The following is a 13,589-nucleotide window of genomic DNA, read 5'->3' as shown; positions in this document are numbered from 1 at the left end:
AAGATCAAAAAACAAAATCATTTGAATTTTAGTTCACAGATTCGTTGTTTCAATAAAAAAAACTAAACTGTAAAAAAGAAAAAAAAAAGAAAAGCTTTCGATTGATGCAAGCGATGCAAGCAAATGTCATACAACAACGATTTTAACTAGTAACTTGAATGAAAATTTTTAAATAGTTCAACAACCGTTTTGTAACTTCTTAAAGTTGAGTAATCAAAACATAAACTTACTAATACCTTAGTGACCTAATAGCTTAGCGACATGAGATGTAGTTTATTAAAAAAAATATACCTAATGAACCAAATCCACCCAAACTGATAAATCGACCCAATTCAGTTCAGTTTTTAAGAACCAAAATATGACACAGTAACTTCACTTTTTCTTTTCAAAACCGAACTTCACCCTTAAGAACAACAGCCTTGACAGTTCAATTCCAGGTTTACTAGGAAAGAGACTATGACAACATATTGGAAATGCCTTGAGATTAGATGGGAAAAGAGGCTATAAATATTGGCTACTCATAGCTTTACAATGTACACCATAAAACAGAAGAAATAACTTGTTAATGTTGAGGTAAAGCCGGTCTTTTTTCCAACATCTCGTAATGAACGACAAAATTGTCCTGCACTCGAAATAGATAGGCAGCTTTCAGTAACTACAACTAGAGTAGTGAGCGACGTAAAATGTACACATATATAAATGCTGTGGGAATATAATAGTGTTCCAACCTTACGGATTGTTTCAAATGACTTCGGATCAAAACAGTGATAAGAACCTCTCTCATATGTGTTCGTCTTAACCAGTGGCTCCACATTGGGGACTCTTATGAACCATGATCGATGCTCCTTGTGGTAAAACCAGCCTCTATTATAACTGCCAATAAGAGATGTAAAATGAAAAGTTGGGAAAGAAAAAAGAGTGTATAAAGCTTGCAGAGTTCATTTAGTAGAGATCATACAGTTCATTTGCGGCATATAGTTGAGCTTCATCTTTTGGCATGCTGCATGGAAAACAGAGAAATAAATATGGCTAAGAATAAGATCTTTACGATATTCGAGGAAAAAAAAAGAACAATAGTCAATAAATTAATCACACCTGTAAAATATATAGAACAATGCATCCACAGAAAATTTCGAAAAATACCCTTGCTGCATGCACCAAAAGGAAATCAGAACTATAGTAGAGAAAATTCACTAATTCTGGCAGTTAAGATAAGCGAAAGCCAGCTCACATGTAATGCAGGTGGTTGCTTAGCGTAATAACATTGTGGCACGGTGAACTCTGGGTCACCCTTAGCTGGTTCATCAGACCACGGAGAACGAAAAGTCTTGTGAAGATTTTCTGATGAATTTAAATTTAAACCAAGTGTTGTCAGATCGATTCCGAGTGCAAGGGAAGTCAAATCAGGATCGGTCATCTTTATCACACTTTGCAAACCAAGTAAACCAAATGGGTCTGGATTAGACTGTGTGGCTTGCATTGATTTCATGCCTGGTTCCCTAAACGATTGATTGACAGCTGATATCTGTTGAAGACGAAATTGGGAAGGGTTCTGATGTTGCTGATATTGCTGAATGAGCTGGTCATAACCCATGCCAGAAACCGTATTTGAGGAATTTAAAGGTCTTAGTCCAACTCCAGGTGGTCCGTTGGTCTAAACCAAAGATGAAAGAGGATGTTAGAAGTAATTATATTTAACCTCTATGAAATAAGAAAAAATAATAATGCACAAATCAAACGCAGGCATAAATGGCGTCCAACAAAAGGAAGTCAAACCAAATTCATCATCTTTCAATGGAACCTATTTTTCAGCAGGCTGTTATATGAGAAAAAGGGCCCAATTTCACATTCTTTCGGTTTGATCAACAATGAACCTCAATTCATCTAAGCTACTAAAACACTCCTCAATTTGATGTTTCAAATCAGTTGAGAATCTGTTTCCTCCTACCACCTAATAAGTAATTACTCCCTAATTTGTAATTATTAGGTTGCAGGAAACCATCGACATCACCAGACTGTCACACCTGTGAGTGGTAGCTTGAATGAGATGACGGGAATATATCTGAGCCATGTAAATGGAGAAGATCTTGGTTGTTTCCAGGTGAAAAGGAGACCCCACTACCACTGGCTGATGGAGCATGTTGCTGTTGCTGCTGTGGGCGATGAGATGAATAAGATCCACCCAAGTTAAATCCTGCTGATCTCCCCATCTGTGCGAATTGCATGCACATATTAGAGAAAACATATCAGAGTACATACGTCATGAAGATAAAATATACTTATTTTTTACAAAATGAAGGAAAGGAAATACATAAGCCATAATATGCCAGCATGCCATTATTAAAAATAAATATACAAAAAGGCAAATAAACCATAATTTTTCAATTTTGTAAATAGACTCACAGAGAAGTGCTGAGACTGCATCATAGACATGGTATTGTCATGTAGTTGCTCTTTCTGGTGCAAATCCATTGCATAATCAGCATTACCACCTGTACAATATTATATAATAACGGCTTAGAACATAATGGTTTTAAAAACAATAATTGCATTGTATAAATAAAAAGTAAGTCATTAAATGTGATAATAATACTGCCATAAAAAATCAGTAAACAGCTAATATACTAAAATGACCACAAAATCAAGTACTGATATAACTTCAAGCTGGATTCCCATGTACATAAAAAGTGAGAAAAATTTCTGTCTACCAGAAAATAAACTGCATTAAATCATAACAAGGTTAAAGACTATCTGTGAACCTTTAAATCCTGGTAATGCAGGGAAATCTTCATTTTGAATGCTGAACTCTTGGTTTTGTTGAACAATGGGACTAAGACCTTGTTTTCGTAATGAACCTGAAATATTTTAACTTAGAATCTTAGAACTTCAGTATAAGGGGGAAAAAAGAGGAGGAGGGGGGGGCAAGTGAAAGTATCAGAAAGTGTTCTTCTTTAGTTACCCAATTGTCCTTGAGGCCCACCAGCAGAATTAGGACGACTTGTCAACTGAGGGAAATCATTGTTTATGTCAAAAGGGGAATTGTCATTTGAGTTCACATCATTCAACATGCCCATAGAACTAAGATTGTTCACAGCTTGAACATGACTCTGGGAAAGTGGACCCCCAGCAGTTGGATAAGAATTGCCTAACATTGAAAGTACCTGAGGAGATCCTGAATGCAGAAAGTGTCATTCAAATAAAGATGTGCAACTAAGCCAGTAAATCCACTAGGCACAAATTCCACAATACAAAAGTAATAATCAAATCATAAAAAATTGAAACATATATCTAGAACCTGTTAATAATAAGAACCAGATTACTAGCGTGCACCGAGAAGCAACGAGGGATGGTAAATTAACCAAAATTTTTTGCCATTGTACTGATTTATGCCTATGGAAATCATAGCCAGCAACAGAAGTAAACAGTGGTCTTTTTTTGCCAACAGCAAAATATAGAGGTCATTGTTCACAGTAATGTACCTTGAGGAAGCACACCACTCATCAACCGATTCTGTCCCTGCACAGTTAAACTTGCGGATCCACTATTGCCACTTAAATTCAGACGAGATGCTAGACCAGGCACAGATAACCCTCCACCAGAGCTTAATGTCCTCCCGATGTTGCCCCCACCAACCATGTTTCCCATAGAACTTGTTATCCTAGGACCTGCATTTCCCAGAATTGGGGATACTCCCAATCCTGGAACAGCATTGCGGTTACCGATTCCTACAGAGGTTGGGAGAATACCAGGTATAGAGCCACCAACTCCATTTGAGTTACTACTAAATCCAGGGTTTCCTACAATACTAATACCTCCTCTATTGGTTACTCCTGAATGACCATGGGAGCTGCCGTGAGATAACTGCAAAATGGTATTTATAAGAAAACAAAGTACATAGTACAAGAATGCAAGAGTTTATTTCCTTCCTATTATTTTTCATTTTTATGGGGGTTTGTCCTAATGACATGCATGAAGGGAGGAGATAGTCTGTAGAATTTCTTTAGCTGTAATAACAGAAGTCAAACTACAGTACAGTGGGAATATTAGAACTACCTGAGAAAGTGCAACTGGGAGATTATTTGATGCAAATCTTCCACCAGAAAGGCTCCCAGTAGGTTGTTGAACACCACCAGTTGGAACATTACTTAACGTTGAGTTTCTTGATGCAAGCGTGCCAGGCAGGTTGGGAACATTAAAGCTACCATGAATATTATGCAGTCCCTGAATAGAGCCTGCAAAAAACAAACAACAAAATTGCATGAATTCAAAAGAACATAGGTGAATGGAAATCCAGTAAAATTTACCCACCAGTGTGATGGAAAACAGGGGAGGCAGCACCAGACTGACCAGAGAAAGATGTTGCAAAAGAACGTCCACTACTGTCTGGAAGATTAGATGCCGACCCGTTGATAGAAGACTGTAACAGGATGCACAATATAGTTTCCAGTTAGAAGATAGACACGTGATTCAAAAACACAGACAACAATTAACCAGGAAAAGAATGCAAAAAACACGAACCAAAGTTTCAAACCAATTTATGGAACACCAATGACAAACAACCAACCAACATATTTTTTACCCTAAGTTACTAAAAACCAGCATTCCACAACATGTTATCACAAGCACATACACAAACACAAACCAAAGAAACAAATATCTAGTTATCTTCAGCTAAAGACCTAAGTTCATCTGCAGAAGCCACACACTTCATTTAGATAAAGGATAAATAACAAGTCCAAAAACAAGAATAATGTTCTAAAAGATTGCAACTTCTAATAAATTGTTCAGTTAAAGTAACAATACATTAAGTAATCCCGACATTGCACGAGTGTCAATAGGTAATGCAAAAAATCATTCCTCGGGAAGCAGCCTATCAGTGTCTTGAGTGTAAGTAAACAAAATCCTGATCTGCGAAGCTACTACAGTGATTATATCCTGAAAGGACAAACGCAATTGTGAGAAAACTAATCCCGAAATGACATAAATGAGGTGTTATTAGCAATACACACCCTAAAATACTTTGACATATGTAGAACAACAATTCAGATAAAATTTGAAAGAGATGAACTCAGTGCGATTCAAGATCAAATTCAAACGAATCCAGATCGATTCAGAAGAGAGAGCGACAGTACCTGAAGCTAGATCAACGAATGAGAGTGATCTTTGATTTTTTTTTTCTCTACCTTTTTTTCAACTTTTGTATGGGATTTCTTAAGAGCTGAACCAAAGAACGAGCTTTCGCGTTTCTGTTTGGGTCCAATCTCCCTGTTTATTTTTGCCTTTTTTTTTTTTTGCCCTAAATCTAATGGGCTAAATAAAAACTAAAGGGTAAACTAACTGATAGTCACTCAACTATTAGTGAATTTGTTTTAGGTCATCCAACTATGAAAAATTATAAAATAATCTTTCAACTATGAGTAAATTTCTTTTTTGGTCACCCAATTATGAAAAGTTAAAAAATATCAACCAACTATTCAATTTTGTCTTTTTAGTCTCCAACGGGCTACGGTGGCAGTTTTTAAAATTGACATAATAGTAACTTTAACTCTCAATATTTATAAATTATGTCAATTTAGTCTTAATTCTAAAAATCTAACCTTCAACATTTACATATTGTGTAATTTGATTTTTTTTTCAGTTCTCTCATTCTTTTTAATTTAACCTCAATGTCCAAAAAAAAGTAAACTATAAAAAAATTCAAATTACACAATGTGTAAATGTTGAGGGTCAAAATTTTTTAGAATCAAAACTAAATTGACATAATTTATAAATGTGAAGAGTTAAAGTTGTTATTATGTTAATTTTAAAAGCCGCCACTGTTAGCCCGTTGGTGACCAAAAAGTACAAAATTGAGTAATTGGATAACCATTTTATAAGGTTTTATAGTTGCGTGACCAAAAAAAATATACTAATAATCGGTTAATTACTAGTGTAATTTACCCAAAATTAAAATAATATAAAATTGCAGAGAAGGGATAAATTACATGAATAACTATCCAATTTAAGCGATATTTTTGGACAGCTAAATTATAAAATTTAGATTTCTTAATTTATATTTATATAGCATGATAGTATTTATAATAATATTAAGTATAACATATTTATATAAATTTTAATATATAAATAAAAGGTATATAAATTATATGATGTCATTAGTGGATCAAAAGTTTAATACAATCGATCAAGTTTGAAGAGACAGCCAAATTTAATGATGATAATAATAACTTGCAAGTTTTTCGTTCTTTATAATTATCCAAATAATATAGAAAAAATTTTAAGGATGATAAAATTAAATAGTAATTTTATAATAGCAAAATATAATTTTATTATTTTAATAGTTTATATATTTATAATTTTTAAATGATTAAATTAAATTTTTATTATTTTTAGGAGGATCAAAATATAATTTTATCTTTACTAATTTAAAATTTTTAAAACTTTAAAAGACCTACATAAAAAATTTTCATTTTAAGAGTGACCAGATCCTGCGAACCCCTCTAACTACGCCCTGTCAATTTGCTTAATATTATAGATTCTTATTTTTTCCGTAAGAAATGACTTAATAATCTATTTTCTTTCAACTTCTTAAATCATCTTGAGTTGAATTTCAATCATTATTGTTAGGGTGTGTTTGATAATTTGAAATTTTAAGTTTTAAGTAATGAATTTTTACTATTAAAGTTTATAAATGCTGAATTTATATTAAAAGTGTTTGGTAAATTAATAAATATAGATTTTAAAAGATTTAATTTTAATTTTATTAATATAAAATTTTATATTATTTTGGATGAAAACTAAGCATGTTACTTTGAATTTTTTTATAAAAATAATTTATTTCAATTTTTAATAAAATAAAATTAATTTAATATTTTCTACACTAAATGATAATTAGATTTATAAATGGGTAAACTACCCTCAAGGTCACTAAATTATTAGTAATTTTATGTTTTTGTCACTCAGCTTCAAAAAGTTACAAATTGGTCACTGAAAAGTTTTCATTTAAGTCACTAGGCTATTAAAACCGTTGTTATATGGCTTTCTCTATTCACTCCGCCTACACCAATCAAAAGCTCTTCTTCCCCTTCTGATCTACAGTTCAATTTTATTTTTATGAAAGAACTTTGAATGTTACGAATCTACAAATCAAAATCCAAACAGTTTTTTTTCTAATCTCTGACACTGACCATCAGATGACTTAGATCTAAAGTATATTCTTCTACTCTTTGAGGGGTACTGATCCATCATACCAATCATCAAATCATCACTTGAAACTCGCCAGCCGAACTTCTAAAAGGAAAAACTTAATAACCTTGTGACTTAAATGAATGCTTTTGAATAGTTCAATGATTATTTTGTAACTTTTTTAAATTGAGTGACCAAAACGTAAACTTACTAATAGTTTAGAGACCTTTGGTGTAGTTTACCCTTTGTGAATTCATAATGTCCTTATTTTTGGGTTCCTAGATCTATATATTACACTAGTATAGTTCCGTACCACACTTCGCATTGGGTTGATTATCTTTTTTTTATTAAATTATAGAGTAAAATTAAAGTTTATAATATACTCAAAGTTTTGTACTCTTCATATATTTGAAACTTAGTCTCCGTGCTTTTATTTTCGTGAATTTAATCTCTATTTTCAAAATTTAAAATTTAGGTTTATTTGTTAATCTTGTTAAAATTCTTATGTTAAATTTCCGGTGTGACATTTTAAATTTAAAAAATACTCCATTCATATCCATGTAACAAAAACGATATTATAATAAACTTGAATTTAATATAGAATTTTAACAGTGTTAACAATTCTTAAAAATTCATCTCAAGATATCAAAATAAAATATGTAGACTAACTAATAATACTAAAAGTTGAGGCACCAAATTATTCAAAATTAAAGTATAGAAATTAAATGTCAAATTTGAGCGAAATATAGAGATCAAAATTAAAATTTAACTATTCTTATATAATCTTAAAAGGTAGATGGATTAAAACTGAAACTGAAATTTAATCATTATTTTTCTAATGTGAAATATAAAATGGACAGTGTCTTTAAAGGCCTTCGTAGTGTAAATTTAACCATTATTTTTGTTTCATATTTAGAATTGTCTCGCAATCGAATAAATAATATTTTATAAGTAATGCCAACCAGATACTTTTTTATATAATTAATGTCTAAAATTTGATTGATTATGTCAATTCCATTAATTAAAGTATTTTCGTGTGAGGAAAAGTTACCTCCATTAAAACTTTGGATCGATGGGTGCCTCAAAGCATTTAAAAGTTAAAACTTGTAAGTTGATCAGATGGATTCTACCTGATGATGAATGGCATAAAGTAAATACTGATGGTGCAGTCTGTATGGTGTCCCGAAATTCTACTACAGGTGGTCTGATCCGCAATCAGCATGGGATGTGAATTACTGATTTCTCAAGAAATATTGGTTGCTGCTCAGTTATTGATGCTAAACTTTGGGGAGCTCTGGAAGGTCTCCAACTTGCATGGAATCTTGGACTAAAACGAATAATTCTCAAGTTGGATGGTACTAAAGCTATTCAAACGATTCAAGAAAATGTAGTTGATCAACATTACTCAGCTGTGACACGTGCTATTAAGAATATGTTAAAATTTCTATGAATAGTTAAAGTTACTTGTACATTTAAAGAAGGTAACAAAGTAACTGATGGGTTAGCATTAATGGTGTTCTCAAGACCGGTGGATAGATGTAACTGTTGGATGATATTCTACTATTATGACATAATGATTATTCTGGAGTGACTTGACCTTGAATAGTTTAAATTATGGTTTAATCATTTCTCTATACAAAAAAAAAAGAGCACAATGAACATTAGGAAGATAAAATAATTATAAAAATCAACCTCATATAAAATAAAATAAAATAAATTATAATTTTTAAACTAAAAGTAAAAATATGACATTATAACTAAAACAATATTTAAGTATCATACTGTTTTTATAGCTATCATTAAACCAATGTCTCGTAGGCTATTTTATAATTATTACTAACTTAAAAAATATAATAATTAACTAATATTTTTCAAATATAAATCTACTAAATAATGCTCATTTTATTTTTTTAAAATATACTTTATTTAATCCATGTATATGGATTTTCTAGTTGATTTTTTACTATTATGCCAATATTGGTGGGTCATAATATATTAAGCTATATGATTTGATAAGTGATACATACATGTATACACAATTAAATTGGACCAACAGTAAAATGTCTTGAAAGGTACGGATGATAAATATTACTCGTAAATTTGTATATAAAAATAAAATTATAAGGTATAATCATTAACTCGAGTTTAAATAAAAATGATTTTTTAAGAGAGATAATCATGAATTTCCAAAATTTGTTTTTTGTTTTTTAAATAGTAGAACAATATAAATGATTCTTTAATTTTAAAACAATATAAGTTATGATTTATTTTATCATCTCATTCTCCTGCATTGACAATAATATTGATATCAATTAAGTTAATACTCAATCAACAATAAGCCATAAATTTTACTAACCCTTAATTACATAAAAATAACTTTTACAAGAATTGCACTAAAATCATGACTTACATGGGTTAAAACATTGGAATGATGTATGATTAGAATATTAAATATTACCTATTAAATGTTTAAATTATAGAAAGAAAATTACACTTAAAGTCACTAGAGATTTAGTAAGCTTACGTTTTGGTCACTCGACTTTAAAAAGTTACAAAATGATCATTAAACTATTCAAAAGTTTTCATTCAAGTCAATAAACTATTCGAAAGATTTTATTTAAGTCTTTTTTTAAGTCCAGCCAGCAAGTTCTAACCGATGATTCGACGATCAATATGGCAGATCAATACCAATCGACAAGTAGAAGAACATACCTTAGATCCAAGTTGATTTGAGGACCAATTTCGAAGATAAGAGAAGAAAACTGTTTGGATTTTAATTAGTAGATTCATGACGTTCAAAGTTGTTTCATGAAAAAAAAACTAAACTATAGAAGAAAAAAAATAAAAGAGAACTTTTGATTGGTATAGGTGGCACGAGTAGAGAAGACCATACCACAATTATTTTAATAATTTGATAACTCAACTTACTAATAGTTTAATAACTTATTTTACTATAATTATCTTCACTTACAAGAGCTAAAATATTGGAATGATGTATGCTTAGAATATTAAATATTATCTATTAAATAATAGAAAGATAATACAAGTCACCGTCATGGTTGATTATTGAATGGGATTTTGCGATCAAATCATGTTCTTCTATCGTTGTCTAGAGTGCGTTCCATGCACGCCTTGTTTGTAACTAGATCCTTCCCTAATGCCTATTAACCACTAATAATAATAATAATAATAATAATAATAATAAATAGTATATATCACTCATAAATTATACATAAATTTTAATTTAATCGATAATTTGAGACATAAATTTTAGTTTCGTATAATTATATATATTAAATTTTAATTTTGATTTAATTGTATTTATTTAAAAATATATATTTTTATATTAGATAAGTATAGTTATTTGTGTAAGTAATATATAAACACAAAATAATGTTAGTAGTTTGCGAAAAATGAATTAAATTAAAATGTCATGGGTAAAATTACATAATATTAAAGTTCGTGTTTAACATGCCAGATGAGTTATAGCTCGATTGGCATGGACATTGTTGCTAATATAGGAGGACATGAGTCGGAGTGCGTTGAAGCGCATTATACTCCTAATGGAAAAACAAACAAAAAAACATATAAAACTTAAGACAACACGAGTCCAAAGCGACTCGTGAAATCGTTTATTATTCTGAAATACTCTCAAAACAGAAACATATTAAGAAGCTGTCGGTGGAGTTTTAGCGAACGACAGGCGCCATCATCTGTCCATCATAACTTGTGAAGCCAACAAAGATACTCACAAAATAGATCTGCAAACTGAAAAGAGAAGACATGTGAAGCGAATGAGAAGAAGAAAGAAAGAATTGGTGAGAGGAAAGAAAAAGGCAGCCAACCTAGAGGTTGACACCGCCGCCGGGCAAAATTTTTATTTTTATTTTTAGCTTTTATATAATTAAAAAAAATTCAGGTGAGAGAGTAACATGCCAGCACATCTTAAAAGAGTTCAAGTTCAAGGACTAATTTGGTAAAAGTTGCAAAATTCTGATACTATTGTGGAAAGAAAAACTCAGGGATCAAATTGAAAAAAATATCAAATTTAGGAACTAAATAATAAAAACTTTAATGGTGTAAAACTGTAAATATTCTCTCCTGTCTTCACTCTTCACGTACTTATTTCTTTTTCATTTTAATTCCTTTTTTTAGCCTTCATTCCCTTGTTTATTATATTGAATGCGAAGGCTGCCTTGATACACGTATTCGTCGGAGACTATAAACTAAAATCACGACGAAATATTTGAAAAACAAATCCAAAATAAAATTGCAGAACAATTAGTCTTATTTATTTATTTGGGTTGGAATATAAAACAATAGATTGATGAAGACTGAAGAGACAGTTTCACAACGCGGAATTAAGAGTTAGTGGAATTTTTATTATTATGTTTTTCCTTTTATATCTCAACAAACCAACGTGGAATTCAATAAATTTGACCCCAAAATGGAAAAAATAAAGTGTGAATTCAATAACATAAAGATTTCGCAACTATTTAATGAGATTGATGGAATAAATTTGATATAATTAATTCATATATATATATTTAAAGCTTAAGTTGACATTTTGTGTCATATAATTGAGAAAATGCTTTCTTCATTTAATTTGAGTATAAAATAAAATATATAACAATCACTAAATTTCGATTTTCATCGCTCAAGTTTGAAATATACTATATATTTTAAATTTTATAATAGTTATATATTTTAGTCAACTAAAAATACCGACATTAATTTTTAGAAATGGTTAATACCATTAAACTTTGTCTGCAGATCCATTATAATGTCAATTTTTGTTATATCATTATTAAGTAAGTATTTTTAAATTACGAAATGTCGTGTTAATGAATATAGCAAAAAAAATTATGTTATTAACAACTGAACCTAGATTTTTAAATTTGAAAAAAAATAAAGAGGCTAAATTCGTGAAAATACAAGTATGAGGGCTAAATTAAAATGTATGAAGAGTATAGTTATATGTAGCATATTTTAACTTTATTATTTGATCCAAAAAATAATTAATTCAATGCGAAGCATGGGTTGGGAGCCATTCTAATAGAGCTAAGTAAGAAAAAACAAAAATCGGCCAAAATTGAGGTGTTTGGACGATTTACTGAATGAAGTACATGAACATTATTCTTTAATTTCAATTTTTATGGTGTAAATATTTTACATTTAAAATAGTGAAAATAATTTAAATTTTATATATAAAAATATAAAAATGATTGATTATTTTTATTACTTAAAATTTATTACTATTTTAGAAGTGGTTATGAAAAACATTAAAATTTTATTAAATAATATTAAAATTAAATTTTCCAAATCAAACCAAACCGATAATCCCCTAGAAATAATAATAAGATAGGGAGTAGTTGCAACTTGCGACTTTATTTATAGTTGTAGATTTTTCTCTTTATTTTCTTTCTCTGTTTGCCACAACTATTTGTTACAGCTGTAGCCTTTTGTTCTCCACTTTCACAAAATTGTCAACTACATATAAAATTCCTTTTCACATTTCAATTATCCTTTTTCTTCCCATTCTTTGTTTTATATTAATATTTTTATTTATTTAGAATTACTATGATTTAAAAATATAAATAATTTTTATTAAATATTCTCAAATATATACTAGAAATTTTTTTAAAACCCACTAAGGTGGACAGTAATTAATTTTTTAAAAAAATCGTCTGTTACTTAAATTTAAAACCTCTATTTTACCTACCAACATTAAAATACATAACAAGAAAACCCACTCTTCATAAATTTCCAAAATTTAATAGGCCCTTAAATGTATATTCAATATTTTTATTATTATTCCCACTTTCTTACAGGAAAAATAATTAATTGCACTAATAACTAAACAACTTTAAATTATAGTTCAGATTTAAGATTACTCTTTAAATTAAAAATATATATATCAGTAGCGAGTGAGTACTTTCATTAGTATAGTCATTATTCATATTTAAAACATGTGCTGCTAGACTAGAATAGGAATTGAATTTTCGATTATAAGCAATTTCTCGAAAAATGCAATATTTTTTAGACTGAATTTTGAGATATTTTGAATGGTTTGATTACGTCGCTTAGTAATGGTTTTAATAAAGTTGTGATTCACACTGATAATTGAGAAGTAGTTTAAGCTTTACAGGATAATTTATTGGGAGATTCAGGTATTACAATTTTCAGGAGAGTCTAAAAGATAATGAGTACGGAAGGGCGTTGGTTGATTCAACATGTTCCCAGAGAAGACAATCGTGTTGCGGATTGTTTGGCTAAATTGAGCTCAGAAGTTTTTATTCAAGATAAAGCTAGAGGAGTGATTGATCAAATGAATTTGATGTAATCTTTGTTTATTTGTTTGTTTCACCAAAAAAATTGAATATCACGAGTTAAAAATATATATCTAA

At 29.9% G+C, this 13,589-nt stretch overlaps 1 protein-coding gene and 1 non-coding gene across 4 annotated transcripts; one reads left to right on the top strand and one right to left on the bottom strand.

The window, feature by feature from the left end:
• Positions 1-359: 359 nt before the first annotated feature.
• Positions 360-5,288, bottom strand: LOC105789958 (probable NOT transcription complex subunit VIP2). 3 transcript variants are annotated; one of them, XM_012617314.2, is made up of 15 exons: positions 5,133-5,288; positions 4,804-4,935; positions 4,309-4,417; positions 4,054-4,232; positions 3,813-3,861; positions 3,480-3,698; positions 2,960-3,172; positions 2,760-2,855; positions 2,404-2,492; positions 2,025-2,210; positions 1,232-1,654; positions 1,096-1,148; positions 959-1,000; positions 729-873; positions 360-622 (listed from the first exon to the last, which is right to left on the bottom strand). In XM_012617314.2, the coding sequence occupies exons 2-15, from the start codon at positions 4,819-4,821 to the stop codon at positions 563-565; spliced, it is 1,881 nt and encodes a 626-aa protein (XP_012472768.1). In that variant the 5' UTR covers positions 4,822-4,935; positions 5,133-5,288; the 3' UTR covers positions 360-562. The 3 variants fall into 3 exon arrangements, with proteins under 3 accessions (XP_012472768.1, XP_012472766.1, XP_012472767.1); XM_012617312.2 differs by having other exon boundaries at positions 3,480-3,861; XM_012617313.2 differs by having other exon boundaries at positions 3,480-3,861; positions 4,348-4,417.
• LOC128032322 (small nucleolar RNA snoR35) lies at positions 4,309-4,389 on the top strand. The gene has a single exon (XR_008188449.1). It is a non-coding gene; the product is annotated as a small nucleolar RNA snoR35 (small nucleolar RNA).
• Positions 5,289-13,589: the final 8,301 nt, after the last annotated feature.

The sequence above is a fragment of the Gossypium raimondii genome, chromosome 8 (assembly GCF_025698545.1).
Source record: "Gossypium raimondii isolate GPD5lz chromosome 8, ASM2569854v1, whole genome shotgun sequence".
In the NCBI taxonomy this organism is placed as follows: Eukaryota; Viridiplantae; Streptophyta; class Magnoliopsida; order Malvales; family Malvaceae; genus Gossypium; species Gossypium raimondii.
The sequence above is the reverse complement of the archived record's forward strand: the minus strand, read 5'-3'. Positions and strand labels throughout refer to the sequence as shown.